The sequence below is a fragment of the Nothobranchius furzeri genome, chromosome 7 (genome assembly GCF_043380555.1).
Source record: "Nothobranchius furzeri strain GRZ-AD chromosome 7, NfurGRZ-RIMD1, whole genome shotgun sequence".
NCBI classification, from domain to species: Eukaryota; Metazoa; Chordata; class Actinopteri; order Cyprinodontiformes; family Nothobranchiidae; genus Nothobranchius; species Nothobranchius furzeri.
The window spans coordinates 51,574,028-51,599,724 of NC_091747.1; the positions used below are offsets into that span (position 1 = coordinate 51,574,028).

Genomic DNA, 25,697 nt, shown 5'->3' on the forward strand with positions numbered 1-25,697 from the left:
CAAGAAGTTTCACACTGCGCTCTTTAAACTGGCATCTTCTTTTTGCTCCAAAGGCAGCACTGTCTGGCATTCACGTTGGCCTTTCATCTTTTAAAAAGTCTCCCACACCGCTCTTAATTTGTCAATTTTTATGAGATTTCTGCCAACAGGCTCTGCCATATTATGAGTCAGACGGTTAATGGCTGCAAAATTATGAATTCACTTTAGTGACAAAAACACAACTCGGAACATCTCCCTAATTGATCTCATCTGAATTCACTTTTAGGCGTCAGCTAAATGGTGGGGATCGGCGCGGTCCTCGCTCATTAATGAATGTTTATCACACTAGCCTTTTAAAGATTAATGGTTAAAACTGAATAAAGTGGCGTTCCCAAATGAAATCACAGGAAAAAATATTCATAGAAGAAGCACTTGAACAAAAGAGAGGATCTGGGTGAAACACACAAGCTTATCTTTAATAACAAATATTAATGTGCTCTTTAACATTCTCATATGAGGCAGCAGCTAGATACAGAAGTGGCTGATTTTTATTTTCCTCTCACCTTAAAGGCATTAACATTTTGCTGGAAGCCGTGGTTCCACACCTGCTTTGCTGGTGTCCAACAGATGAATGAAAACAAAGGCACACAAAAATAGAGCGATCGAGAGAGACATTCATTATTTTCAGAAACAACATCTGCCTAAAATGTTTAAACATGACTCACTGACTCTGATGTGCCTGTGCGAAACGCGCTGCATGCATTTCCATGTGGCCTCACTATAAAAGGAACAGAGGTGCAAGATGCAGATGTCATGTTGTATTAGTCAGAGGAAAACGACAAATTAGGTATAAAGTACTTTCAAAAGGTATTTATACAACATTTTACCACAGCGGTAACCACTGACTCAATCTGTAAGGTAAACCTGTCCTAAATGATCAAATTTATTCCACTAATTACATTTAGAAAAATATCTGCATGATGGAAATCAAACATACATGCTTCTAATTAAATTCAAGTGTAAAGGCATGAACTTAAGACCCTTGTTGAAAGGGTAAAAACTAATGTTTTCTGAACAAGTGTCAGAATATAAAATATGAAGCATAAAACACAAAATACTTAATAAATGCATGATGCTTGCCATAATCCATCACACAAGTGCTAATTATCTTCAGTGAGTCATCCATCAGTATGCATCTGCAGTACTGTTTCTGCCGCTTCAATCTAGAGTAAATTATGTTTTATCACAAATATAGAGCAAATGAGAGACATATCAGTAAAAAATTAAAATGAAATTTTTTTGGAGTGTTTGCAAGTATAGGACAATTAGTCGTTTAACTATGTGCAAACATTAAGGCCTTGAATTGAAAAGTTATTAATGTAAAGATTATTGTTTGAGATCAAAAATCTTCACCTAACTGTAATGTGACAAGATAAAGGATTGTGTCTCACCAATAATTTTTATTTTACTTAAACATTTTATTTAAGAGAAGCATATTTTGTCAACATTGTTACCACAGAAAATATGATTATAAATGTAAGAATTTTAACCCGTTTCATGAAATTAACAAATCAAATGTTCAAGGATAGTTTTAAGGATTGTTTTTTTAAAAACTCAAAAGTAACCCTCTCCTTCGAGCCGGATTCGAACCAGCGACCTAAGGATTTCAGCGCATACCCACTACAGTCCTCCGCTCTACCAACTGAGCTATCGAAGGGAGACGTTCACTCCAGCCAGATCTACTGGTTTTAAGGGTGTACAGTCACGTGTTTTTATTTTTAGTGTGTTATTCTATAACAATTTCGACTGCAAGTATTAAATACTTCGCTAGTTATGATGGATTTTCACACCATTTAATGCATAGATTTAGGTCCACAGACATATACGTATTCACGTCTATGCTTGTGCTGCTAACGAGGCTATAGCTTCTCAGCTAAGCTAACTTAGCTTAGCTAAGTAACATTACCTAAAGTAAACCGGTGTCGGTAAATGGTATCCTATAACTGTATAATGACTTCTGTATTATCAAGTTTGTGTGGCACCAGACAGCGATTCGGCTCCACAGGTATGTTACGAAACTCAACATAATATGTTGCCGGAAGTTGTGTTGTTACGAGAAGATAGAGCGCTTACATTAAAGCGTTGGGTCGATACCGGCGTCACTTAAATTATCTTTTGATTGTTGACTGGTTAATTTTCTGACTTAATTACTTCTAATGAACTTTTTTAAAATATGCACTACTTCTATAGAGCTGCAACTCCATTAATACATTCTAAAAGACGGACTTTTAATCAAGTTACTGCGATTTTTTCAATTCAGCGAGTAATTCAAGATAAATAAAATAAGAATCGAATAGAAAAATAATTTAATGTCCCTTAGAAGATATTGTTTTTGCTCAAATAGTAATATCCAACGTAGCTACGAAATTAACACTAATAACAATAATAATTCCCTTAAAATATTTTCTGTGTTTTTTAACAAGTTTTATTTAACCAATGAAGCTTACAGGCTTACATAAGAATCAACATTTACAGTTGAATTCTGAGCATGACAAAAAAAAAAAATATGTTTCTGCGGTAGCAAACCTTTTTGTATTCAGGCGGGGTCCTCCTTCATCTGGTGTTGCTTAGAAATGTAGGCAGTTTTTAGGATTTTTTGCTAATCAAATATTATTGAAATGTTAGCATTAGGGGACATAGGTCTTTCAGTTTAGCATTTTTTACATTTTGACTTTCACGTCATCAACATATATTATAAATTAATTAACCAATATATAAATACACATAAAACATCAGCATACTGGACAAAATTGAAAGTTACCTCATATAATTTCACTGATTTTTCCTGCTTTTTGTCCCCCCCTATAGGACGCAGATGGTAGTTTAGAGAGAGATAAGCAGCTGTTCAGTACTGACTAGTTCAGTTTCAAATATGGGCAGGGTATAAATGGCAACATTTGACGTGACAGCAGTAGCTGCTGCTAAAATAAAGCACTGACACCAACTGGGTACTCCCACTTATCCTATTCAGCACCCTCGTGACTGAATCTGCCGTGGATTACTAGCTTTTGATAAACTTTCGCAAATTTAAGTTTTGTATGACTTTGTTTGTCCTAAGCTGGCACCATGGAGAACCTGGAGAAGCAGCTGACTTGTCCCATATGCCTGGAAATGTTTACAAAGCCTGTTGTCATTTTACCTTGCCAGCACAACCTCTGTAGGAAATGTGCCAATGATGTTTTTCAGGTAAGCCAATTTAATGAATCCCCTCAGTTTTTTCTGTAACAACAGAATTTAGGAGTTTAAGAAAAATGTTGATTTATAAGCATCTTATGCATACAAATGCGCTGCCTGGCTCACATTTTAATATCTTCACAGCCACAATAATCACGGTTTGTGCTTTAGTGAGAAAATTAACACTTTGTGTCACAACCAATGATGAGCCAAATATGTATAGGCTTTGTTGAAATATTATTGATGTAATAAGTCACAAGTAAAAACACAATTATTTCATAAATTATTTAAATCTGGCTGTTGGTAAGCTTTTTGATTTACACACTCATTTATGCAAACTTGTTTTGTCTGTACTTCCTCTATGCACATTGCATAACGGCTGAGTGAAACCATTTCATTAACTTGCGCAACAGAGATGTGTTTGACCAGCATCAACACTCCAGAATTAGAGTGTGAATTATTGCTTTGCAGGCTTCAAACCCGTACTTTCCAACCAGAAGTAGCTCGTTGACGTCTGGTGGCCGTTTCCGATGCCCATCCTGCAGGCATGAGGTGGTCCTGGACCGACACGGTGTCTACGGCCTGCAGAGGAACCTGCTGGTTGAGAATATCATTGATATGTTTAAACAGGGATCCAGCAGGTGAGACAGATCAGGCGTAAAGTACACCTAACACTTCCAATATCCAGCAAGAGGGCTTGGTACGTGAGTCAAAGACATCCCTGAGGGCAATAAGCAGGGATAGTAAATGTGAGAGGAGGGAGAGCAGCGTGATGCAGAAGGTGCATCAGTTACTGTTGAGGCTTCTGAGTCATTCTGCTGGTGTAGGTTTGGTCGTTTCTAGTAGCATCATGTGCACGGATGACTTCTCCAGTGGCTGACTGGATAGCCGAAAGGCTAATCTGACATAAAATCCACAGAACTGAAACTTCCCATGTCGTCATAGAGTTTCATTTAATTTAGAACATCAAATAGATTATTTTGAAAACTAATTTCTGCAGATGAATGGTACATAGCAGGTTATGTTTTTGTCTGAGTGCATTGGTTCATTTGCAAAATATCTCATGAGGATGAATTTTGAGATCTATCATTAGATGTAGAGATCAACCGATATGGGTTTTTCTGATGCAGATATCTACAAGCTATGGCCCGCCAAATTTCACAGTCAATATCTTGTAATTTTCCACCTTATCTGCATGCTAAAATGTCACTAATGACAAAATAACGACCATTCATGCACAACATCTCTGAATCGAATCAGTTTTTGAATACTGATTTTAACCGACGTCTGAATCTTGATTTTGTGCAAGATCAAACAATCAACGAGAGTTGCTCAAACAAATCAATTAACTAATTCCATTGTTGGTTCCTTTTTAAAACACAGAAAAGGTTTCTTTTTACCTTGCTGACAGTTTCGTTGGTGGCTGCAAACTTCCTCAGAGCTGATGCTGATGGTGGCATCACTTCCTACTCCATTTATCCGCGGGCAGCAGAGGATGTTGTCATCCTCTGCTGCCCGCTCTCCCCTCACCGATGATGCAGCCCCATGCACGATCCAATGTGTAAACTCCATCATCTCTGGCCGCGAATAAACGGAGTAGGAAGTGACGCCACCATCAGCTGAGGAAGTTTGCAGCCACAAACTAAACTGTCAGCAAGGTAAAAAGAAACCTTTTCTGTGTTTTAAAAAAGAACCAACAATGGTATTAGAAATCAGACACAGCAAGAACGTACCAAAGAAATCAATAAACTGACCAAATATTAAATATAATAAGGTAAATCAAAACAATGCCAGTTGAAAATGATGGTAGAGTGTTTAGAAAGCAGGTGTTTTCAGGGACATAAATATACAATTCAGCAGCAGCGACGGGCTGCCCACACATGTGATTGATGTTAAAAAGGGGTGTGTCGGCCGACAGTGATAAATATTAGCCGACCGATATCGAAATCACTCTTTTCCTAATAGAGTTTATGCCAGAAAACTAACAGTTTGGTGCTTCATGACTTTTTATTCAGGAATAAATGAGGGAAAACTGGAGCAGGAGATCAATGGGTGAATTGGTGCTCAGTTCTCTATTTACCGGTCAATCTACATTCCTATTTTCATCTATGGTCACAAGCTGTGGGTAGTGACGGAAAGAACGAGATCACGGATAAAGCGGCCAAAATTAGCTTTCTCCGTGGGGTAGCTGGGCTCTCCTTTATAGATAGGCTGAGATGCTTGGTCATCCGGGAGGGGCTCGGAGTAGACCTGCTGCTCCTCCACAGTGAGAGGAGCCAGTTGAGGTGGCTCGGGCATCTAGTTAGGATGCCTCCCTGGTGAGGCTTTCTGGTTACATCCAACTGGGAGGAGACCTAAAGGAAGACCCAGGACACGATGGATGGACTATGCTTCTCAGCTGGCCAGGGAATGCCTTGGGGTTTCCCTAGAGGCTCTGGCTCAAGTGGCTAAGGACAGGGAACTCTGGACCTTTCTGCTTAGGCTGCTGCCCTCACGACCCATCCTGGGATAAGTAGAGGAAGATGAATGGATTGATTAATGGCTTTTTAGCCAGCTGAATGATTTTGGGGTCACAGTAACAGTAATGGTCACCAGTGTCGACAGGATAATCCAGGCCAAATCTACGATGCCAAGTGGCTTGATTCTCCGATGGGGAATCTCCGAGGGGGGAAGGGGTACATACTGGGAAATGTACAGCAGAACAGTCGGGAGGGATGAAGCAAGCCCCATCAAGGAGTGTGAAATAGCCAGTGACCGAGAGTTTCACTGCTGTTGTGGTTCTGACTTCAGAACATATCGTCCCTTTTGCCCCCCCTTGTGGCCTGGGGGTCCTAAGCAGTTACCTTCTGGCACGCTACGTCCCTGCATCTGCAGCTGTTTAACTTTTGTCCTCTCAATTCAACATGGCCGCGATAACTGATCCACATTAGCAACAGATCATGTGAAATATTGGGTCACTTTCAAGATTTGACCAAAACAAGATGAACCGATTTTACTTCAATAAGTGCTTTAATTAACAGATAAACCCAAGCTGGAATAGTAATGTTGTAGACTACGGCAACTACACCGTCTACTCAGTCTGATGCTGATGTACCGATTTCCATTCAGACATGCAAAAGAAGGCTGATTGATTGTCAGTAACTGTGACATTATCAAAGTGATGTTAAGATGTTTTCGTTCCACTTCAGCAACAGCAAGCCGGCGCCGGAGCAGAAGGACGAAACGCCCATGTGTGACATCCACGAGGATGAAAAGATCAACATTTTCTGCGTGAGCCACGGCGTGCCCACCTGCTCCATGTGTAAAGTTTTTGGAGCCCACAAAGACTGTGAGGTGTCCCCCATCAGCAGCATCTACCAGACTAAAAAGGTGAGGCCTGAATGCTCGTCACCCCTCCCCCGATTTGAATCAGAGATCCTTCTCACGTCTTGTTTCTTTAGACGGAGCTGAGTGACGGGATCGCCATGATGGTTGGCAACAACGACCGGATTCAAGGCATCATGAGTCAGCTAGAGGAAGCCGGTCGTGCCATAGAGGTGAGTACAAACTGCTCTAATGTTCCCGCGTCATGGCCACTCTGCTTTTCTCAGCATCAGCCCGTGGGGTTTCACACAAAAGGAAAGAGGAGGAAAATTGGTGTTTTGGTTCCACAGTGTTCTGTTACCCTGCTGTCTTTTTTTCCTCTTTCCCCACGTGTTCCTTCCACAAATACCCGATTCTTGCTCCACCCGCGTGGCGCCGACAAAGAAGCGAGCAGCGTAAGTGAGGCGGCAGCTTTCCATTGGTTTGTGTCGCAGTTGGACGTAGTGCGAGGACAGATGGACCGGTTCCAGGTCCCCGTGTGTCCACCCTGATGGCGTCACTCCCAAACATGCAGAATGACAATAACACTCTCCTGTTATTTTCTCTTTTAAACCACACGATAAATCACAAAATAGGATTGCCTTTCTGAATTTCCACTATTTTTTTTTTATAAAAATTGACATATTTAAAAAAAATATCTGTGCAGGAGAACGGTCGGAGGCAGAAAACGCTTGTGTGCGAGAAGTTTGACCAGTTGTACTCGCTCCTGGAGCAGAAGAAAAGGGAGATGACTCAGAAGGTGACGGCTGAACAGGAAGAGAAGGTGGACTACATTCGGAGCCTGACAAGGAAATACGTCGACCACCTGGAGGAGAGCTGCAAGATGGTGGAGATGGGGATTCAGACTATGGAGGAGTCAGAAATGGCTTTGTTCCTTCAGGTGACTGACACTATTTCAATTATAATCAGGTGTCTGGGTGTGTTTTGGACACTATAAATGAAATATTTATGTCTCTTGTCTCTTTCAGAACACAAAACCTCTCCTTCAAAAGTGAGTGCACGCTGTTATTAAATGTTTATTTTTAAATTAAGGGCACACTTGATAGTTTTGGTTTTCTTTTAGCACCCCCTAGTGTCCATTTAGTAGAAGCAAAAGAGTAACTTATCCCCTAGCTGTGTGTTCGTCTTTTTAACACCTTAATCTAACAGCTGAAACGTCTCCTCAGCCTTCATTAGTGTCTACAGGAGCGTTTCATCACTTCATTAAACAAGTCAGCTGTGTTGATGATCTAAAACATTCAGGAAAAGTGCTGGAAGCAGACTGCAGCTCCAGACTTTATCTAAGTCCATCCGCTGGCGGCCCACCAGTCTGATGTTGCAAGTGCGATATTCTGGCCACAGGAGGGCGGTGGGGTCTGAACGACTTTTCAGTAACCCTGTAAATGGTCATTTTAGCACAAACTGCCTCAAGAAAGTTATTAGAAAATATGAACAAATTTGCATTGTATGTCTTTAACATCTAAATTCATAATCCTCAACAAATTTTTGGACTACAGTAATCCCTTGCTACTTCGCGGTTCGTTCATCGCGGATTCGCTGCTTCGCGGATTTTTTCTTTGGAGCATTTTTCAGGGGGAATTCGCAGATTTGCGGTATTTCTCACTGATTCGTGGTATTTTTCTATGCGAAATATCAAGAAATTCTTGTTTTTTTTCATCAATTTCATCATTAAATGCACTTTTTGTAATAAAACTAAAAAAACCAAGTAAAAAAAATGTTTTTCTTGAGTTTTACCCACAAAAAGAGAATGTGATCATACGATAATTCAATATAGTACTGTATGTCAGACAGGGCGGCTGGATTCGGGAGCTGAGCTTGTAGGGAGCGTGGTTTCACATACGCGGAAGTGAGAGCGTCTGTGAAACGCCGGCTGATCTAGGAAACCCCCGAGCGTTCAAGCATCAACGAAGTGACACGGAAATGCCGGGCTTTCCAGAAGTAAGTAAGATAACTTACTATGAGCTGATAGTTCGTTGGATTGATCGGTAGGTTGGAAACTCTTATCATGAATCTGAAGAAACGATGACTGAGAGGTGAGCTGGAAAGGCGACTTCCGTTTATAGCCGCGGTTTGTGACGTAGGTGCGACGTGGAGGGAATCCCCGCGAAGGGCATGCTGGGAGTCCCTACTTCGCGGATTTTCACCTATCGCAGCCAGGTCTGGAACGCATCTACCGCGATAAACGAGGGATTACTGAACTTTGGTCTTGGCTGCACACAGCCTAGCCATTAGCTTATCAATCCTGTTGGATATAATAGCTAGTAAGTAAACTATTGACTTTTTTATTACTTTTACACATAAGCTCACTTTAAAATGACCCAATATATATATTTCTCTATTGTTTTATTTTTTGTGCTGTTTAAATGTTTTTAATGATTTTTTTCCTTCCATTCTTATGAATGAGCTAACAAATTTATCAACACCAACAACACGTTAGCAGCAACGTCACACTCATTCCCCGCAGCAGATGTGCAAAATAATTCAGTGCAATGTTGTAAATCACCGCCTTGTGCTGTTGTGTCCCAAAATAAGTGGTGGAACGAGCTAAAAATCACAGATGTATAAATAATGTTTCATTTAATCATGTGAAGCTGTTTTGCATCATCGTGTACTCAGGATTGCAGATGCATCCAGTATGTCACACTTGGATAAAGTCGAGCGAGGATACGAGCAAATGGATCATTACAGCGTTGATTTCAGGAAGGAGCGCAAGGCCCTGCGGAGCATCGACTTCGTCCGGGGTAAAGGGACGAACGCCCAGTAAAGTTTACCTCACATTTCTGCTGGTCTCTGACTTTTTCTCTCTCTTTTTTTCTTTTCTCTTTGCATGTGCGTCACTTCTTATACAGATGACGAGGACGAGGACGAGGAGGATGCTGCTGATGCAGGTGATGAGCAGAAAGAAGAGGCTCGGACTGATTCTGCAGGTGTCGTGCTTCCTGCACCTCCTGCATCTCCTGCATCTCCTGCCCAGCCGTCTGCCCCTCAGCAGACCTAGTCACCTTCCTCCCACGCAAACACCGCCATCAAAAGACGGAGAACTCTTTCTCTTTGTTGATTTCAAGTCAGTTGCGATGCATTTTCACCCAAACGGGCAGGAGTGCAGGAAAAGCCTGCGCTAAAGGAAACGCCTGAGCGGAGGAGGGTGGATCTAAAGAAGGAAGGGCAGAGATATTCATAGCTCCCATAAGTCCACTCTGGCTGATCTTATTTCCTTTTATCTCATTAATTATGTATGTTTTTAACTCCTCCTTTTCATTTTGAGCATAATTAAAGACGGACTGTCTATTGGCCGTTTCCAGAACTCATCCATCCATTTTTCATGTGGCTGACCTTTTGCATCCCACAGCTAAAACTGCATCAGACAGAATAAAGGAGACGGATTCAGACTTTTTGTGACCGTTATGATTTTTACGACTCAGAACAGGCGCATAGAGAAATATCACGCAGAAATTTCTATATTCAGGAATTGTGTTATTTTCCACTTTACATGTTTTGTGTCATTAAAAGTGGTTTAACTTCAGTTTTAGAGGAATTTTTCCAAATATGTGAAATATTTCCCCCTTTGTTCTAGTTTTTGTCGCTTTTTCACTAATTGTTATGAAGGCTACACTGATGTAAACACAAAAAGTGTCCTCATGGTCTCACCTTGCTGCATGTCCATCTAATCGGTGTCACTCAAGAGAGCCGGACCTTTTCCAAATGGACCTAATGCAGAGATAAGCTCCTGTGAGCTAAACAGAAGAGGATGACTCACTCCACACCGCTCCTGTGTAGAGTATCTTGACTCTGCAGGTCAAAGATCAACACACACAGAATATTTCACACTCATTAGCCACGAGTGGTGCATCTTGGAGCTGTCTCTTGCTGGCATAATGAGAATTACCTCTTGAGGATTGAGCTGCACGCTTATTGTGATAGCCCACATGAACAGAGGAGATCCTAAAGCTTGCTTGTTCAAATGTTCTGCAGGGGTTGCATATTTTTCTGTGCAAAAATGTAACTTTTTACATTTGCAGCAAATATATATTATTGAGTGTCTGTTTTGGCAGGATGCAGCAAACTTTAGCTTTTTTAATACCTATTTTAATGTGTCAGATTTAAAAAGAGGATTTCTTGTTTTTTGATTAAATTAGCATTTATTTCTGTTAGTTTCTATTCAGTTATATGTAAGGATATTGACAGAGAAGTTTAAGCATTGATTTTATTTGTTTTATTAAAAAATATATGTTTGCACAACAGAACATTTCTGTTTGCACATAAGTTTATTAACAAACATAAACGTCATAAGTACAGTGATTCTTATGGTCTAAAACAAAATACCATTTCCTGTTTATGGAAATCAAACAAAGATGTGTTGTAAGATGTGAAACTTGACCCGTTCAGGTCCGTTTATGCTCCATAATTTCAGGTTAAAGCTAGAAATCATGAAGTGAAAAAGCAGCACTATGTTGCACATGGCACGTTGTTGTGCTAAGAACAATAAATAAATAAAAAATAAATAAAAACTGAGGAGACTGAGATCTTTGGCGGGTTGGAATGAGGTCTTCATTTTCCGAACAGCTCCATCATCCTTCTGTTGTTTTGCGCCTGCTGCGCCAGCTGTTCCGCCCGGGACATCTCCATCATCTCCCGGAGCAGGTGGAAGGTCAGGTCCAGGGAGATCGGTGGGTCCTCGGACCGTCTTCCCCTCTCCATCGACTCGTCTCCGGGGCCTGCGAAGCCGCTTATCAGCGCCCGGATGTTCCCAACTTTCCCCTGCAAGAGGCGCCGCGTCAGCTGGAGCTGCAGCGCCCTGTTGAAGATGGAAGATGATCCGCCGGGATACAAGGACGTGGCTGGAAATGAGTTCGAGTCCCCGTTTCCCAGTCGGATGAAATACTCCTCTCCCAGGCGCTCCAGAATAGGACCAGACTGGTGCTGAGGCTGCTGTTGGGAGTTTTGGGCTTGGGGAGCTGGTACGCGCAGCGTGCCGCCTGGGCTCTCAATAGCCCGACATTCGTGGCGCGGTAAGAAGGCAACAAGCAGAATCACGGTGGTACCAAATAAATTGAGCTTCATGTCAGGATATCAGCTGGAATCTGAGAACAAAAGACAAAGAGGACACATTTTTGGGTTAGTGTTAATGTACGCGCGCAAATGGCGCTGCGTAAAGATGCTTTTGCGCACGCAAAACAGACACTTGAACAATCAGTCATTTTAACTTATATTTTAGGGTAACATTGAACTAATATTGATGTGATTCGCTGACTATTTTTATTATTAATGACATGGGGGACGGGAGATTGGAGCAAAAAACGATCTGCGCGCAAATTCGGATTTGGTTCCAAACATGACTTTTAGAAACAAAGCAAACAAAACGAGGGAAATACTTTCACTGAGAACCGAAATACAAATTCATATGTATTTATCTGAAGAATTAGAGTAATCAAATCAAATGAACATTATGAATTAACCTGTAACAGAAAGTGGAGGTTAGAATAGGAAAACCCTTTCCATACCTTCACTGCAGGTAGTCCAGTCGCCTACAGCCGTGTAGGTTGCCAGGTATTCGGTGAGGTGCCGCCCTCTTTCACTTCTTTGAAGAAACAAGCATCTAGTTACTTAAAGAGGAGATGCTGAATGGCACTTATATAGCCACCGTCACTACAAGTGCGTCTCTGAGCCGACGTTGAGTCTGCGCGCTCCTGCCTGGGTGGAACGTGAATGGACGCCTCTAAAGTGCTTTGGTTCAGATGAGATGAGTCATAAGTGAGCGTGCGTGCGCGTGCACGAGCGTCGACCCCTGTGCTTTCAGAAGGTGTGTGTGTGGGGGTGGGGGGGTGGGGGTGGGGGTTAGGTGCCACACCTGAATGAGTTAGATTCTTAGATTCCAAGAAGGCACAAGTCAGAAGTTGAGGGTAGCTTAGGGCAGAGACCAGCTTCAAACATCATTTGTTTAATCTGCTGTTGATCTTTAAAGAATTAGATGTTCCAGTATGTAATTTCTGATTTATTATTCCCAAAATGATCGTGGAAACGCTAAGGGGGGATTTGGGGGTGCATTCCAATACGAACCCACTTCTGCACAGTGCATTAATAACGATTCTTAATCTGTTGACCTGTGATGCATGCACCCTGGGCTCATGGAGAGGTGATGCTCCCAGTGATTCTTTGCTGACAAGTGCTGCTATTTTTGTGCAGTGCTTTGTATTTATTAATCCAACGTCTGTAAAACACATCAAGCTTTTTGTAACTGAATGATGTTGACTTTTTCACAGATCTTTTAGACTTTAGACTTGTGTTTTGTCTCTGAGATGTACCTTAAGAACAAATACAACATTTTATTTAAACATTCATTTTGATAGCCTGAGGTGAGGATGAATAATTCATTTACATCCTCTTTTTTTCCGATCAAGTCTTTTTGAGCTTTATTCTTGTTTTACTGAATCCTCCTTCTAGCAAAGCAGTCATATTTTCTCGGGCAAGACACGTAACCCACATGGTCGGAGGGACCGGTGGCACCAGTGCTCAGCAGCCTTGCTTCTGTCAGTGCGCCCCAGGACAGCTGTGGCTACTATGTAGCTCATCAACACCAGGGTGTGAATGTGTGTGTCAATGAGTGGATGATAGGACTCTGAAAGGAACTATATAAAATTCAGGTATTTACCATTTGCTTAGAACTCCAGTTTGTTAACTTAAACTTTAGACTTGCATCTTAGGTGTGTTCTTGCTGTGTCTTTCTAAATCCATGCTTTCGTTCTTTTTTAAACACAGAAACAGTTTTGTTGACCTGTTTGTAGCCAGTTTCGCCGACGGCTGCCGGCTTCTTCAGGCTGACGCTGATGGTGGCGCGTCACTTCCTTCTCCGTTTATCTGCGGGCAGCAGAGGACTTTGTCGCCCTCTACTGCCTGCTCTCCCCTCTCCGACGATGCAGTCCCATGCGTGGTCCAGCGTGTAAACTCCGTCGTCCCTGTTCATGGTCCCACATCCACGTCTCCTTATCTCGATTGCTTCCTTGATCCATCTTTTGTATTTTTGTTGTTCGGTGGTTATGATCCGTGTGTTGTCCCAGTCCATTATATGGTTTTCTCTTAAGCAATGATCTGTTACGGCTGACTTTTTTATTGTACTTTCTGCTTCTTCTTTTGCTGCTCTTGTGTGTTTACGATTTGCCTCTTTCTCGCACTCCTTTCTGTGTTCTATTGTCCGTGTATTGAGTTCTACCGGCAGATAAAGGAAGAACCACAGTAGTTATGGACAGAGAAAAATATAAACAACAGATGAAACAGATGCTAGAGGACAAAAATACATATGAAATACTTAAAAAAGATCCAACAGAAAACATTAAGAAAAACATGAAAAAATTAAAGCTGCAAGCAGCGTCGTTCGGCCCTCGCAGCGAAGCTGCTCGCCCTCCTTCCGCACCCCCTCCGCTCCATCCCCTACGCTCTCCAAACCCAGCTCCGCGCTTCTCCGTCCTGGCCGGCAGCCGGGGGCACCAGGGCACGTCTGGCAGAACAGAAAGTCAACCACCCCGACACCAGAAACCGTGAACGGCCTCCTCGTCCACACCTCACCCTGACTCAGCATCCCCTCTGAGCCCACCATTACACGTCTCACCACTAGGAGATACTCTATCTTTACCACACTGGTGATGTGATGTTCAGTCTCGGGCAAATCGGAGGCTGTTTGTGGAAGTTACAGTCAAACGTAAGGTCACAGCGTCACGCCAGAAATCGCCATGGCATCAAAGCCCCTCCCTTTCTGAAAAGCTATCAGATCTGAATGGTCATTACAACATCATGAAGACAGTGCATGACCTTAGTGTCATGTTGACTTAATTAGAGGGGACAAATATGGGCATTTCACCATAAAACAGTAGACTTCCTGTAGTCAGGGGGCGGGTCTTAGGTGATGTCAGCTGTCCACATTGTCACTGTCTTCACATGTGGTCAGTGATCACACAGACAAAGTTTGACATTGATCTGATCATGCACATGGGAGTTATTAAGTCATGTAACGTAATGGCGACTGGTCAAAGTTTGAGGCTTAGCCACGCCCACACCTTTATACTTATTTAAAATCCGACGGTTGAATTTTTTCCTCTATGTCTTAAGAGTATATAGAAGGAGTTTGAAGGTGATCGGTGGAAAGGACGACGAGACATCATTCTCCTAATAACGTGTGCAAAAACCACTAAATCGAGTACTTGGACCAAAATGGCCGACCTCCTGTGCGACATTGTACTTGGCTCCAAGAGACTTTTTTGTAGGTCCTGAGACACTACATTAGTGTGCCAAATTTCGTGATCCTCAGTCAAAGCATGGCTTGGGGCTGATAGTTTTAATGGTCCTAGGGGGCGCTATTTCAGAAAATAGGCCACGCCCACAAACTTCAGCTGTCCAATTCTATTAGGGGTCAGAGTAAGATCACTCATCAGAAATTGTGTGGTGAAGTCACAATGATTGAAGAAATGAGACACAAACGTATTTCCATGGCGTGATGGTGAATTTCGCCATGATCCCAAAGCCCCGCCTTTATTCGAAACCTGCCAGTACTATAGACCAAGTGACCTCAACTTGTCTGCTGCTATTTGCCAGTGAATGGTGGTGATTGGTTAAAAGGAGTCCAATAGGGAGCGGTGAAAAAAAAGAGTGGCGTGGCGACAGGTCAAAGTTTGAGGCTTAGCCACGCCCACACCTTTATACTTATTTAAAATCCGTAGGTTGAATTTTTTCCCCTTTGTCTTAAGAGTCTATAGCAGAAGTTTGAAGGTGATTGGTGAAAAGGGCGATGGTGCAACACTCTCCAAACAACGTGTGCGAAAACCACTAAATCGAGTACTTGGACCAAAATGGCCGACTTCCTGTGCGACTTGGTTCTTGGCTCCAAGAGACTTTTTTGTAGGTCCTGAGACACCACATTAGTGTACCAAATTTCGTAATCCTCAGTCAAAGCATGGCTTGGGGCTGACAGTTTTAATGCTCCTAGGGGGCGCTATTTCAGAAAATAGGCCACGCCCACCAGATTTTCACATCACATTTTTTGGGGGGCAGGACTAGGATCACTCCCAAGAAGTTTCGTGGCGATATCTTTAGAAATGACGAAATGGGAGGCAAACGTAAGGCCTAAGTGGTACGCCTGACTTCGCCGTGCCGCCACAGCCCCGCCTTCTGCAGAAAACTCCCATAAAGTGACGCCAAGCAACCCCAACTTGTCTTCAGTTAACTGGTACAAATTTGGGATGATTATTTGAAAGGGCGAATTTTAGAAAATTTCCCAGTAAAACTTGACCTTTTAAGTCCTGAGGGGGCGGGGCTTATGTGACATCATCAATCGACCATTCATTTGTCTTCGGGGGGCGATGACGATTGTCCACAGAAAGTTACTTTAACTGTAATTCTTTCATTTATGAAATTATAGCAATTTGAATTTTTTTGGCGAGTGCTCGAACTTTGAGGCCTGGCCCCGCCCCTTCAGTATTTACGAAAAGTCAATTTTATTTTCTCATTTGATTCGTCCATCGCTTCTGTTCGATTGCACACTATTTTTGAGACGATCGTGCGAAAAATGACCAAACTGTTCAACCAAATATAGACCCTAGAAATGGCCAAAATGGCTAAAATTCGCCATTTCAACCCAAAATGGCCGACTTCCTGTTTGATATTGACCATGGTTGCAAGAGACTTTTCTGTGCGGACTGTGGAGTACTACAAGTATACCAAATTTCATAACCGTACGATAAACTAAGCTTTATGGAGAGGGGTATTTTTCACTTTCGAGGGGGCGCTGTCCAGCCACTTTTTTACGAACTTTCACATCGCCAGTGAAATACGTAAATTTCACGCACTTTCTATATTGAGCCAGAATTTGGTGACTTTTTGAATATGCTAAGACCCCCTAAAGGCCATTCAAAGACGCGGAAGAAAAAAGAAAGAAAGAAAGAAAGAAAGAATTAAAGCTGCAAGCAGCGTCGTTCGGCCCTCGCAGTGAAGCTGCTCGTCCTCCGTCCGTACCCCCTCCGCTCCATCCCCGACGCTCTCCAAACCCAGCTCCGCGCCCCTTCCTGGCCGGCAGCCCGGGACACCAGGGCACGTCCGCGGAACAGAAACGTCCACCAGAACAGAATTCGCCATGGCATCAAAGCCCCTCCCTTTCTGAAAAGCTATCAGATCTGAATGGTCATTACAGCATCATGAAGACAGTGCATGACCTTAGTGTCATCTTGACTAAATTAGAGGGGACAAATATGGGCAGTTCACCATAAAACAATAGACTTCCTGTAGTCAGGGGGCAGGGCTTAGGTGATGTCAGCTGTCCACATTGTCACTGTCTTCAGATGTGGTCAGTGATCACACAGACAAAAGTATGAAATTGATCTGATCATGCACATGGGAGTTGTTAAGTCAAATAAGGTAATGGCGACTGGTCAAAGTTTGAGGCTTAGCCACGCCCACACCTTTATACTTATTTAAAATCCGACGGTTGAATTTTTTCCTCTATGTCTTAAGAGTATATAGCAGAAGTTTGAAGGTGATCGGTGGAAAGGGCGAGGAGATATCATTCTCCTAATAACGTGTGCGAAAACCACTAAATTGAGTACTTGGACCAAAATGGCCGACCTCCTGTGCGACATTGCGCTTGGCTCCAAGAGACTTTTTTGTAGGTCCTGATACACTACATTAGTGTGCCAAATTTTGTGAACCTCAGTCAAAGCATGGCTTGGGGCTGACTGTTTTAATGGTCCTAGGGGGCACTGTTTCGGAAAATAGGCCACGCCCACAAACTTCAGCTGTCCAATTCTATTAGGGGTCAGAGTAGGATCACTCATCAGAACTTGTGTGGCGATGTCACAATGACTGAAGAAATGAGAGACAAACGTATTTCCATGTCGTGATGGCGAATTTTGCCATGCTCCCAAAGCCCCGCCTTTATTCGAAACCTGCCAGTACTATAGACCAAGTGACCTCAACTTGTCTGCTGCTATTTGCCACTGTTTGGTGGTGATTGGATAAAAGGAGTCCAATAGGGAGCTGTGAAAAAAAGAGTGGCGTGGCGACAGGTCAGAGTTTGAGGCTTAGCCACGCCCACACCTTTATACTTATTTAAAATCCGACGGTTGAATTTTTTCATCTATGTCTTAAGAGTATATAGCAGAAGTGTGAAGGTGATTGGTGAAAAGGGCGACGGAGCATCACTCTCCAAACAACGTGTGCGAAAACCACTAAATCGCGCACTTGGACCAAAATGGCCGACTTCCTGTGCGACATTGCACTTGGCTCCAAGAGACTTTTTTGTAGGTCCTGAGACACCACATTAGTGTACCAAATTTCGTAATCCTCAGTCAAAGCATGGCTTGGGGCTGTCAGTTTTAATGGTCCTAGAGGGCGCTATTTCAGAAAATAGACCACGCCCACCAGAATTTCACATCAGATTTTTTGGGGGGCCAGACTAGGATCACTCACAAGAAGTTTCGTGGCGATATCTCTAGAAATGACGAAATGGGAGGCAAACGTAAGGCCTAAGCGGTACGCCTGACTTCGCCGCGCCGCCACAGCCCCGCCTTCTGGAGAAAACTCCCATAAAGTGACGCCAAGCAACCCCAACTTGTCTTCAGTTACCCGCTACAAATTTGGGGTGATTATTGGAAAGGGCGAATTTTGGAAAATTTCTCAGTAAAACTTGACCTTTTAAGTCCTGAAGGGGCGGGGCTTATGTGACATCATCAATCGACCATTCATTTGTCTTCGGGGGGCGATGATGATTGTCCATAGAACATTTCTTTAACTGTAATTCTTTCATTTATGAATCTATAGCAATTTGAATTTTTTTGGCGAGTGCTCGAACTTTGAGGCCTGGTCCCGCCCCTTCAGTATTTACGAAAAGTCAATTTTATTGTCTCATTTTAATCGTCCATCACTTCTGTTCGATCGCACACTATTTTTGAGACGATCGTGCGAAAAATGACCAAACTGTTCAACCAAATATAGACCCAAGAAATGGCCGAAACAGGGTCAAAATGGCCACTTTAGTCCAAAATGGCCGACTTCCTGTTTGATATTGACCACGGGTGCAAGAGGCTTTTCTGTGCGTATTGTTGAGTTCTACAAGTGTACCAAATTTCATAACTGTACGATAAACTAAGCTTTATGGAGAGGGGTATTTTTCACTTTCTAGGGGGCGCTGTTCAGCCATTTTTTTATGAACTTTCACATCGCCAGTGAAATACGTAAATTTCACGCACTTTCTATATTGGGCCAGAATTTGGTGACTTTTTGGATATGCTAAGACCCCCTAAAGGCCAGTCAAAGGCGCGGAAGAAAAAAGAAAGAAAGAAAGCGTAATTAAAGCTGCAAGCAGCGTCGTTCGGCCCTCGCAGCGAAGCTGCTCGCCCTCTGTCCGCACCCCCTCCGCTCCATCCCCGACGCTCTCCAAACCCGGCTCCGCGCTTTTCCATCCTGGCCGGCAGCCGAGGGCACCAGGGCATGCCTGGCGGAACAGAAAGTCAGCCACCCCAACACCGGAAACCGTGAAAGGCCTCCTCGTCCACACCTCACCCTGACTCAGCATCCCTTCTGAGCCCACCATTACATGTCTCACCCCTAGGAGATACTCTATCTTTACCACACTGGTGATGTGATGTTCAGTCTCGGGCAAATCGGAGGCTGTTTGTGGAAGTTACAGTCAAACGTAAGGTCACAGCGTCACGCCAGAAATCGCCATGGCATCAAAGCCCCTCACTTTCTGAAAAGCTATCAGATCTGAATGGTCATTACAACATCATGAAGACAGTGCATGACCTTAGTGTCATCTTGACTAAATTAGAGGGGACAAATATGGGAAGTTCACCATAAAACAATAGACTTCCTGTAGTCAGGGGGCGGGGCTTAGGTGATGTCAGCTGTCCACATTGTCACTGTCTTCAGATGTGGTCAGTGATCACACAGACAAAGTATGAAATTGATCTGATCATGCACATGGGAGTTGTTAAGTCAAATAAAGTAATGGCGACTGGTCAAAGTTTGAGGCTTAGCCACGCCCATACCTTTATACTTATTTAAAATCCGACGGTTGAATTTTTTCCTCTATGTCTTAAGAGTATATAGCAGAAGTTTGAAGGTGATCGGTGGAAAGGGCGAGGAGATATAATTCTCCTAATAACGTGTGCGAAAACCACTAAATTGAGTAATTGCACCAAAATGGCCGACCTCCTGTGCGACATTGCGCTTGGCTCCAAGAGACTTTTTTGTAGGTCCTGAGACACTACATTAGTGTGCCAAATTTTGTGATCCTCAGTCAAAGCATGGCTTGGGGCTGACTGTTTTAATGGTCCTAGGGGGCACTGTTTCGGAAAATAGGCCACGCCCACAAACTTCAGCTGTCCAGTTATATTAGGGGTCAGAGTAGGATCACTCATCAGAAATTGTGTGGCAATGTCACAATGATTGAAGAAATGAGAGACAAACGTATTTCCATGGCGTGATGGTGAATTTCGCCATGCTCCCAAAGCTCCGCCTTTATTCGAAACCTGCCAGTACTATAGACCAAGTGACCTTAACTTGTCTGCTGCTATTTGCCACTGTTTGGTGGTGATTGGATAAAAGGAGTCCAATAGGGAGCTGTGAAAAAAAGAGTGGCGTGGCGACAGGTCAGAGTTTGAGGCTTAGCCACGCCCACACCTCTATACTTATTTAAAATCCGACGGTTGAATTTTTTCATCTATGTCTTAAGAGTATATAGCAGAAGTGTGAAGGCGATTGGTGAAAAGGGCGATGGAGCATCACTCTCCAAACAACGTGTGCGAAAACCACTAAATCGCGCACTTGGACCAAAATGGCCGACTTCCTGTGCGACTTTGCACTTGGCTCCAAGAGACTTTTTTGTAGGTCCTGAGACACCACATTAGTGTACCACATTTCGTAATCCTCAGTCAAAGCATGGCTTGGGGCTGTCAGTTTTAATGGTCCTAGGGGGCGCTATTTCAGAAAATAGACCACGCCCACCGGAATTTCACATCAGATTTTTTTGGGGGCCGGACTAGGATCACTCACAAGAAGTTTCGTGGCGATATCTCTAGAAATGACGAAATGGGAGGCAAACGTAAGGCCTAAGCGGTACGCCTGAGTTCGCCGCGCCGCCACAGCCCCGCCTTCTCCAGAAAACTCCCATAAAGTGACGCCAAGCAACCCCAACTTGTCTTCAGTTACCTGATACAAATTTAGGATGATTATTCGAAAGGGCGAATTTTGGAAAATTTCCTAGTAAAACTTGACCTTTTAAGTCCTGAAGGGGCGGGGCTTATGTGACATCATCAATCGACCATTCATTTGTCTTCGGGGGGCGATGATGATTGTCCATAGAAAGTTACTTTATCTGTAATTCTTTCATTTATGAAATTATAGCAATTTGAATTTTTTTGGCGAGTGCTCGAACTTTGAGGCCTGGTCCCGCCCCTTCAGTATTTACGAAAAGTCAATTTTATTGTCTCATTTTAATCGTCCGTCGCTTCTGTTCGATCGCACACTATTTTTGAGACGATCGTGCGAAAAATGACCAAACTGTTCAACCAAATATAGACCCAAGAAATGGCCGAAACAGGGTCAAAATGGCCACTTTAGTCCAAAATGGCCGACTTCCTGTTTGATATTGACCATGGATGCAAGAGGCTTTTCTGTGCATATTGTTGAGTTCTACAAGTGTACCAAATTTCATAACTGTACGATAAACTAAGCTTTATGGAGAGGGGTATTTTTCACTTTCTAGGGGGCGCTGTTCAGCCATTTTTTTATAAACTTTCACATCGCCAGTGAAATACGTAAATTTCACGCACTTTCTATATTGGGCCAGAATTTGGTGACTTTTTGGATATGCTAAGACCCCCTAAAGGCCAGTCAAAGACGCGGAAGAAAAAAGAAAGAAAGAAAGCGTAATTAAAGCTGCAAGCAGCGTCGTTCGGCCCTCGCAGCGAAGCTGCTCGCCCTCCTTCCGCACCCCCTCCGCTCCATCCCCGACGCTCTCCAAACCCAGCTCCGCGCTTCTCCGTCCTGGCCGGCAGCCGGGGGCACCAGGGAACGTCTGGCGGAACAGAAAGTCAACCACCCCGACACCAGAAACCGTGAACGGCCTCCTCGTCCACACCTTACCCTGACTCAGCATCCCCTCTGAGCCCACCATTACACGTCTCACCACTAGGAGATACTCTATCTTTACCACACTGGTGATGCGATGTTCAGTCTCGGGCAAGTCGGAGGCTGTTTGTGGAAGTTACAGTCAAACGTAAGGTCACAGTGTCACGTCAGAAATCGCCATGGCATCAAAGCCCCTGCCTTTCTGAAAAGCTATCAGATCTGAATGGTCATTACAACATCATGAAGACAGTGCATGACCTTAGTGTCATCTTGACTAAATTAGAGGGAACAAATATGGGCATTTCACCATAAAACAGTTGACTTCCTGTAGTCAGGGGGCGGGGCTTAGGTGATGTCAGCTGTCCACATTGTCACTGTCTTCAGATGTGGTCAGTGATCACACAGACAAAGTATGAAATTGATCTGATCATGCACATGGGAGTTGTTAAGTCAAATAAGGTAATGGCGACTGGTCAAAGTTTGAGGCTTAGCCACGCCCACACCTTTATACTTATTTAAAATCCGACGGTTGAATTTTTTCCTCTATGTCTTAAGAGTATATAGCAGAGGTTTGAAGGTGATCGGTGGAAAGGGCGAGGAGATATCATTCTCCTAATAGCGTGTGCGAAAACCACTAAATTGAGTACTTGGACCAAAATGGCCGACCTCCTGTGCGACATTGTGCTTGGCTCCAAGAGACTTTTTTGTAGGTCCTGGTACACTACATTAGTGTGCCAAATTTTGTGATCCTCAGTCAAAGCATGGCTTGGGGCTGACTGTTTTAATGGTCCTAGGGGGCGCTGTTTCAGAAAATAGGCCACGCCCACAAACTTCAGCTGTCCAATTCTATTAGGGGTCAGAGTAGGATCACTCATCAGAACTTGTATGGCGATGTCACAATGACTGAAGAAATGAGAGACAAACGTATTTCCATGTCGTGATGGCGAATTTCGCCATTCTTCCAAAGCCCCGCCTTTATTCGAAACCTGCCAGTACTATAGACCAAGTGACCTCAACTTGTCTGCTGCTATTCGCCACTGTTTGGTGGTGATTGGTTAAAAGGAGTCCAATAGGGAGCTGTGAAAAAAAAGAGTGGCGTGGCGACAGGTCAAAGTTTGAGGCTTAGCCACGCCCACACCTTTATACTTATTTAAAATCCGACGGTTGAATTTTTTCATCTATGTGTTAAGAGTATGTAGCCGAAGTGTGAAGGCAATTGGTGAAAAGGGCGACGGAGCATCACTCTCCAAACAACGTGTGCGAAAACCACTAAATTGCGCACTTGGACCAAAATGGCCGACTTCCTGTGCGACAATGCACTTGGCTCCAAGAGACTTTTTTGTAGGTCCTGAGACACCACATTAGTGTACCAAATTTCGTAATCCTCAGTCAAAGCATGGCTTGGGGCTGTCAGTTTTAATGGTCCTAGGGGGCGCTATTTCAGAAAATAGACCACGCCCACCGGAATTTCACATCAGATCTTTTGGGGGGCCAGACTAGGATCACTCACAAGAAGCTTCGTGGCGATATCTCTAGAAATGACGAAATGGGAGGCAAACGTAAGGCCTAAGTGGTACGCCTGAATTCGCCGCGCCGCCACAGCCCCGCCTTCTGCAGAAAACTCCCATAAAGTGAAGCCAAGCAACCCCAACTTGTCTTCAGTTACCCGCTACAAATTTGGGGTGATTATTGGAAAGGGCGAATTTTGGAAAATTTCCCAGTAAAACTTGACCTTTTAAGTCCTGAGGGGCCGGGGCTTATGTGACATCATCAATCGACCATTCATTTGTCTTCGGAGGGCGATGACAATTGTCCACAGAACATTTCTTTAACCGTAATTCTTTCATTTATGAAATTATAGCAATTTGAATTTTTTTGGCGAGTGTTCGAACTTTGAGGCCTGGCCCCGCCCCTTCAGTATTTACGAAAAGTCAATTTTATTGTCTCATTTGAATCGTCCATCGATTCTGTTCGATCTCGCACAATTTTTGAGACGATGGTGCGAAAAATGACCAAACTGTTCAACCAAATATAGACCCTAGAAATGGCCAAAACGGGGTCAAAATGGCCACTTTACTCCAAAATGGCCGACTTCCTGTTTGATATTGACCATGGTTGCAAGAGACTTTTCTGTGCGGACTGTTGAGTACTACAAGTATACCAAATTTCATAACTGTACGATAAACTAAGCTTTATGGAGAGGGGTATTTTTCACTTTCTAGGGGGCGCTGTTCAGTCACTTTTTGACGAACTTTCACATCGCCAGTGAAATACGTAAATTTCACGCACTTTCTATATTGGGCCAGAATTTGGTGACTTTTTGGATATGCTAAGACCCCCTAAAGGCCATTCAAAGACGCGGAAGAAAAAAGAATAATAATTAAAGCTGCAAGCAGCGTCGTTCGGCCCTCGCAGCTCCGCGCCGCTCCAGCCTGGCCGGCAGCCCGGGGCACCAGGGCACGTCCGCAGAACACAAACGTCGACCACCCCAACACCAGAAAATGCTAACGGCCACCTTGTCCGCAACTCACCCTGACTCAGCATCCCCTTTGAGCCCACCATTATATTTTATGTCTCACCACTAGGGAATCCTCTATCTTTACCACACTGGTGGTGTGATGACAGTGACCAACTTTAATGCTATTCTGACCATGTTTTTTAAAGTTATCGAAGGATAACGTTATCTAGGTGGCGCTGTGACCAACTACAGAAAAGTCCCATTGAGGTCAGCTTTGGTGACATTATATAACATTCACCAACCGTTTGTGCCTCATTGGCTAAAGGACATGATTGTTCATTGCCATATTCAGTTTCGGGCAAATCGGAGGCCGTTTGTGGAAGTTACAGTCAAATGTAAGGTCATGGCGTCACGCCAGCATTCACCATGGCATCAAAGCCCCTCCCTTTCTGGAAAGCTATCAGATCTGAATGGTCTTTAAAACATCATGAAGACACTGTATGACCTGAGTGTCATTTTCATTAAATTAGAGGGGACAAATATGGGCATTTCACCATAAAACAATAGACTTCCTGTTGTCAGGGGGCGGGGCTTAGGTGATGTCAGCTGTCCACATTGTCGTTGTCTTGAGATGTGGTCAGTGATCACACAGACAAAGTTTGAATTAGATCTGATCATGCACATGGGAGTTATTAAGTCAAGTAATGTCATGGCGAAAGGTCAAAGTTTGAGGCTTAGCCACGCCCACACCTTTATACTTATTTAAAATCCGACGGTTGAATTTTTTCCCCTTTGACTTAAAAGTACATAGCATAAGTTTGAAGGTGATCGGTGTAAAGGGCAACGGGCCATCAATGTCCAAACAACGTGTGCGAAAACCACTAAATCGAGTACTTGGACCAAAATGGCCGACCTCCTGTGCGAAATTGCGCTTGGCTCCAAGAGACTTTTTTGTAGGGCCAGAGACCCTACATGAGTGTACCAATTTTCGTAATCCTCAGTCAAACCTTGTCTTGGGGCTGACAGTTTTAATGGTCCTAGGGGGCGCTATTTCAGAATATAGGCCACGCCCACAAATCTCAGATGCCCATTTCTATTGGGGGTCAGACTAGGATCACTCACCAGACATTTTGTGGCGATGTCACGATAATTGAAGAAATGAGAGGCAAACGTATTGCCATGGCGTGATGGCGAATTTCGCCATGCTCCCAAAGCCCCGCCTTTTTTCAAAACCTGCCAGTACTATAGACCAAGTGACCTCAACTTGTCAGCTGCTATTTACCAGAGATTCCAGGTGATTGGGTAAAAGGAGTCCAATAGGGAGCTGTGAAAAAAAGAGTGGCGTGGCGAAAGGTCAAAGTTTGAGGCTTAGCCACGCCCACACCTTTATACTTATTTAAAATCCGACGGTTGAATTTTTTCCTCTATGTCTTAAGAGTATATAGCAGAAGCTCGAAGGCGATTGGTGAAAAGGGCGACGGAGCATCACTCTCCAAACAACGTGTGTGAAAACCACTAAATCGCGCACTTGGACCAAAATGGCCGACTTCCT

General features: G+C 43.6%; 2 protein-coding genes and 1 non-coding gene across 3 annotated transcripts; 1 reads left to right on the top strand and 2 right to left on the bottom strand.

Annotated features, from left to right (window-relative positions):
- Positions 1–1,608: 1,608 nt before the first annotated feature.
- Positions 1,609–1,696, bottom strand: trnay-gua (transfer RNA tyrosine (anticodon GUA)). The gene is given in 2 exon segments: positions 1,609–1,644; positions 1,660–1,696. It is a non-coding gene; the product is annotated as a tRNA-Tyr (tRNA).
- A 53-nt stretch (positions 1,697–1,749) lies between these two features.
- Positions 1,750–9,864, top strand: trim55b (tripartite motif containing 55b). Its single transcript, XM_015955230.3, has 9 exons — positions 1,750–2,044; positions 3,098–3,225; positions 3,685–3,854; positions 6,402–6,582; positions 6,654–6,749; positions 7,223–7,456; positions 7,545–7,567; positions 9,193–9,317; positions 9,426–9,864. Exons 1-9 carry the CDS (start codon positions 1,969–1,971, stop codon positions 9,572–9,574), a joined length of 1,182 nt encoding a protein of 393 aa, XP_015810716.3. The 5' UTR covers positions 1,750–1,968; the 3' UTR covers positions 9,575–9,864.
- A 1,125-nt stretch (positions 9,865–10,989) lies between these two features.
- crhb (corticotropin releasing hormone b) lies at positions 10,990–12,215 on the bottom strand. Its single transcript, XM_015955231.3, has 2 exons — positions 12,078–12,215; positions 10,990–11,657 (listed from the first exon to the last, which is right to left on the bottom strand). The coding sequence occupies exon 2, from the start codon at positions 11,635–11,637 to the stop codon at positions 11,125–11,127; it is 513 nt and encodes a 170-aa protein (XP_015810717.1). The 5' UTR covers positions 11,638–11,657; positions 12,078–12,215; the 3' UTR covers positions 10,990–11,124.
- Between the last annotated feature and the right edge of the window lie 13,482 nt (positions 12,216–25,697).

What these genes read in the sequence shown, in the direction of transcription:
- crhb (XM_015955231.3), bottom strand. Translation starts at nt 11,637, where the DNA reads ATGAAGCTCAATTTATTTGGTACCACCGTGATTCTGCTTGTTGCCTTC.
- trim55b (XM_015955230.3), top strand. Translation starts at nt 1,969, where the DNA reads ATGGTATCCTATAACTGTATAATGACTTCTGTATTATCAAGTTTGTGT. An exon ending in AAGCCGGTCGTGCCATAGAG is followed by an intron (nt 6,750 to 7,222) that starts GTGAGTACAAAC and finishes ATATCTGTGCAG; the next exon opens with GAGAACGGTCGGAGGCAGAA. An exon ending in ACAAAACCTCTCCTTCAAAA is followed by an intron (nt 7,568 to 9,192) that starts GTGAGTGCACGC and finishes TCGTGTACTCAG; the next exon opens with GATTGCAGATGCATCCAGTA.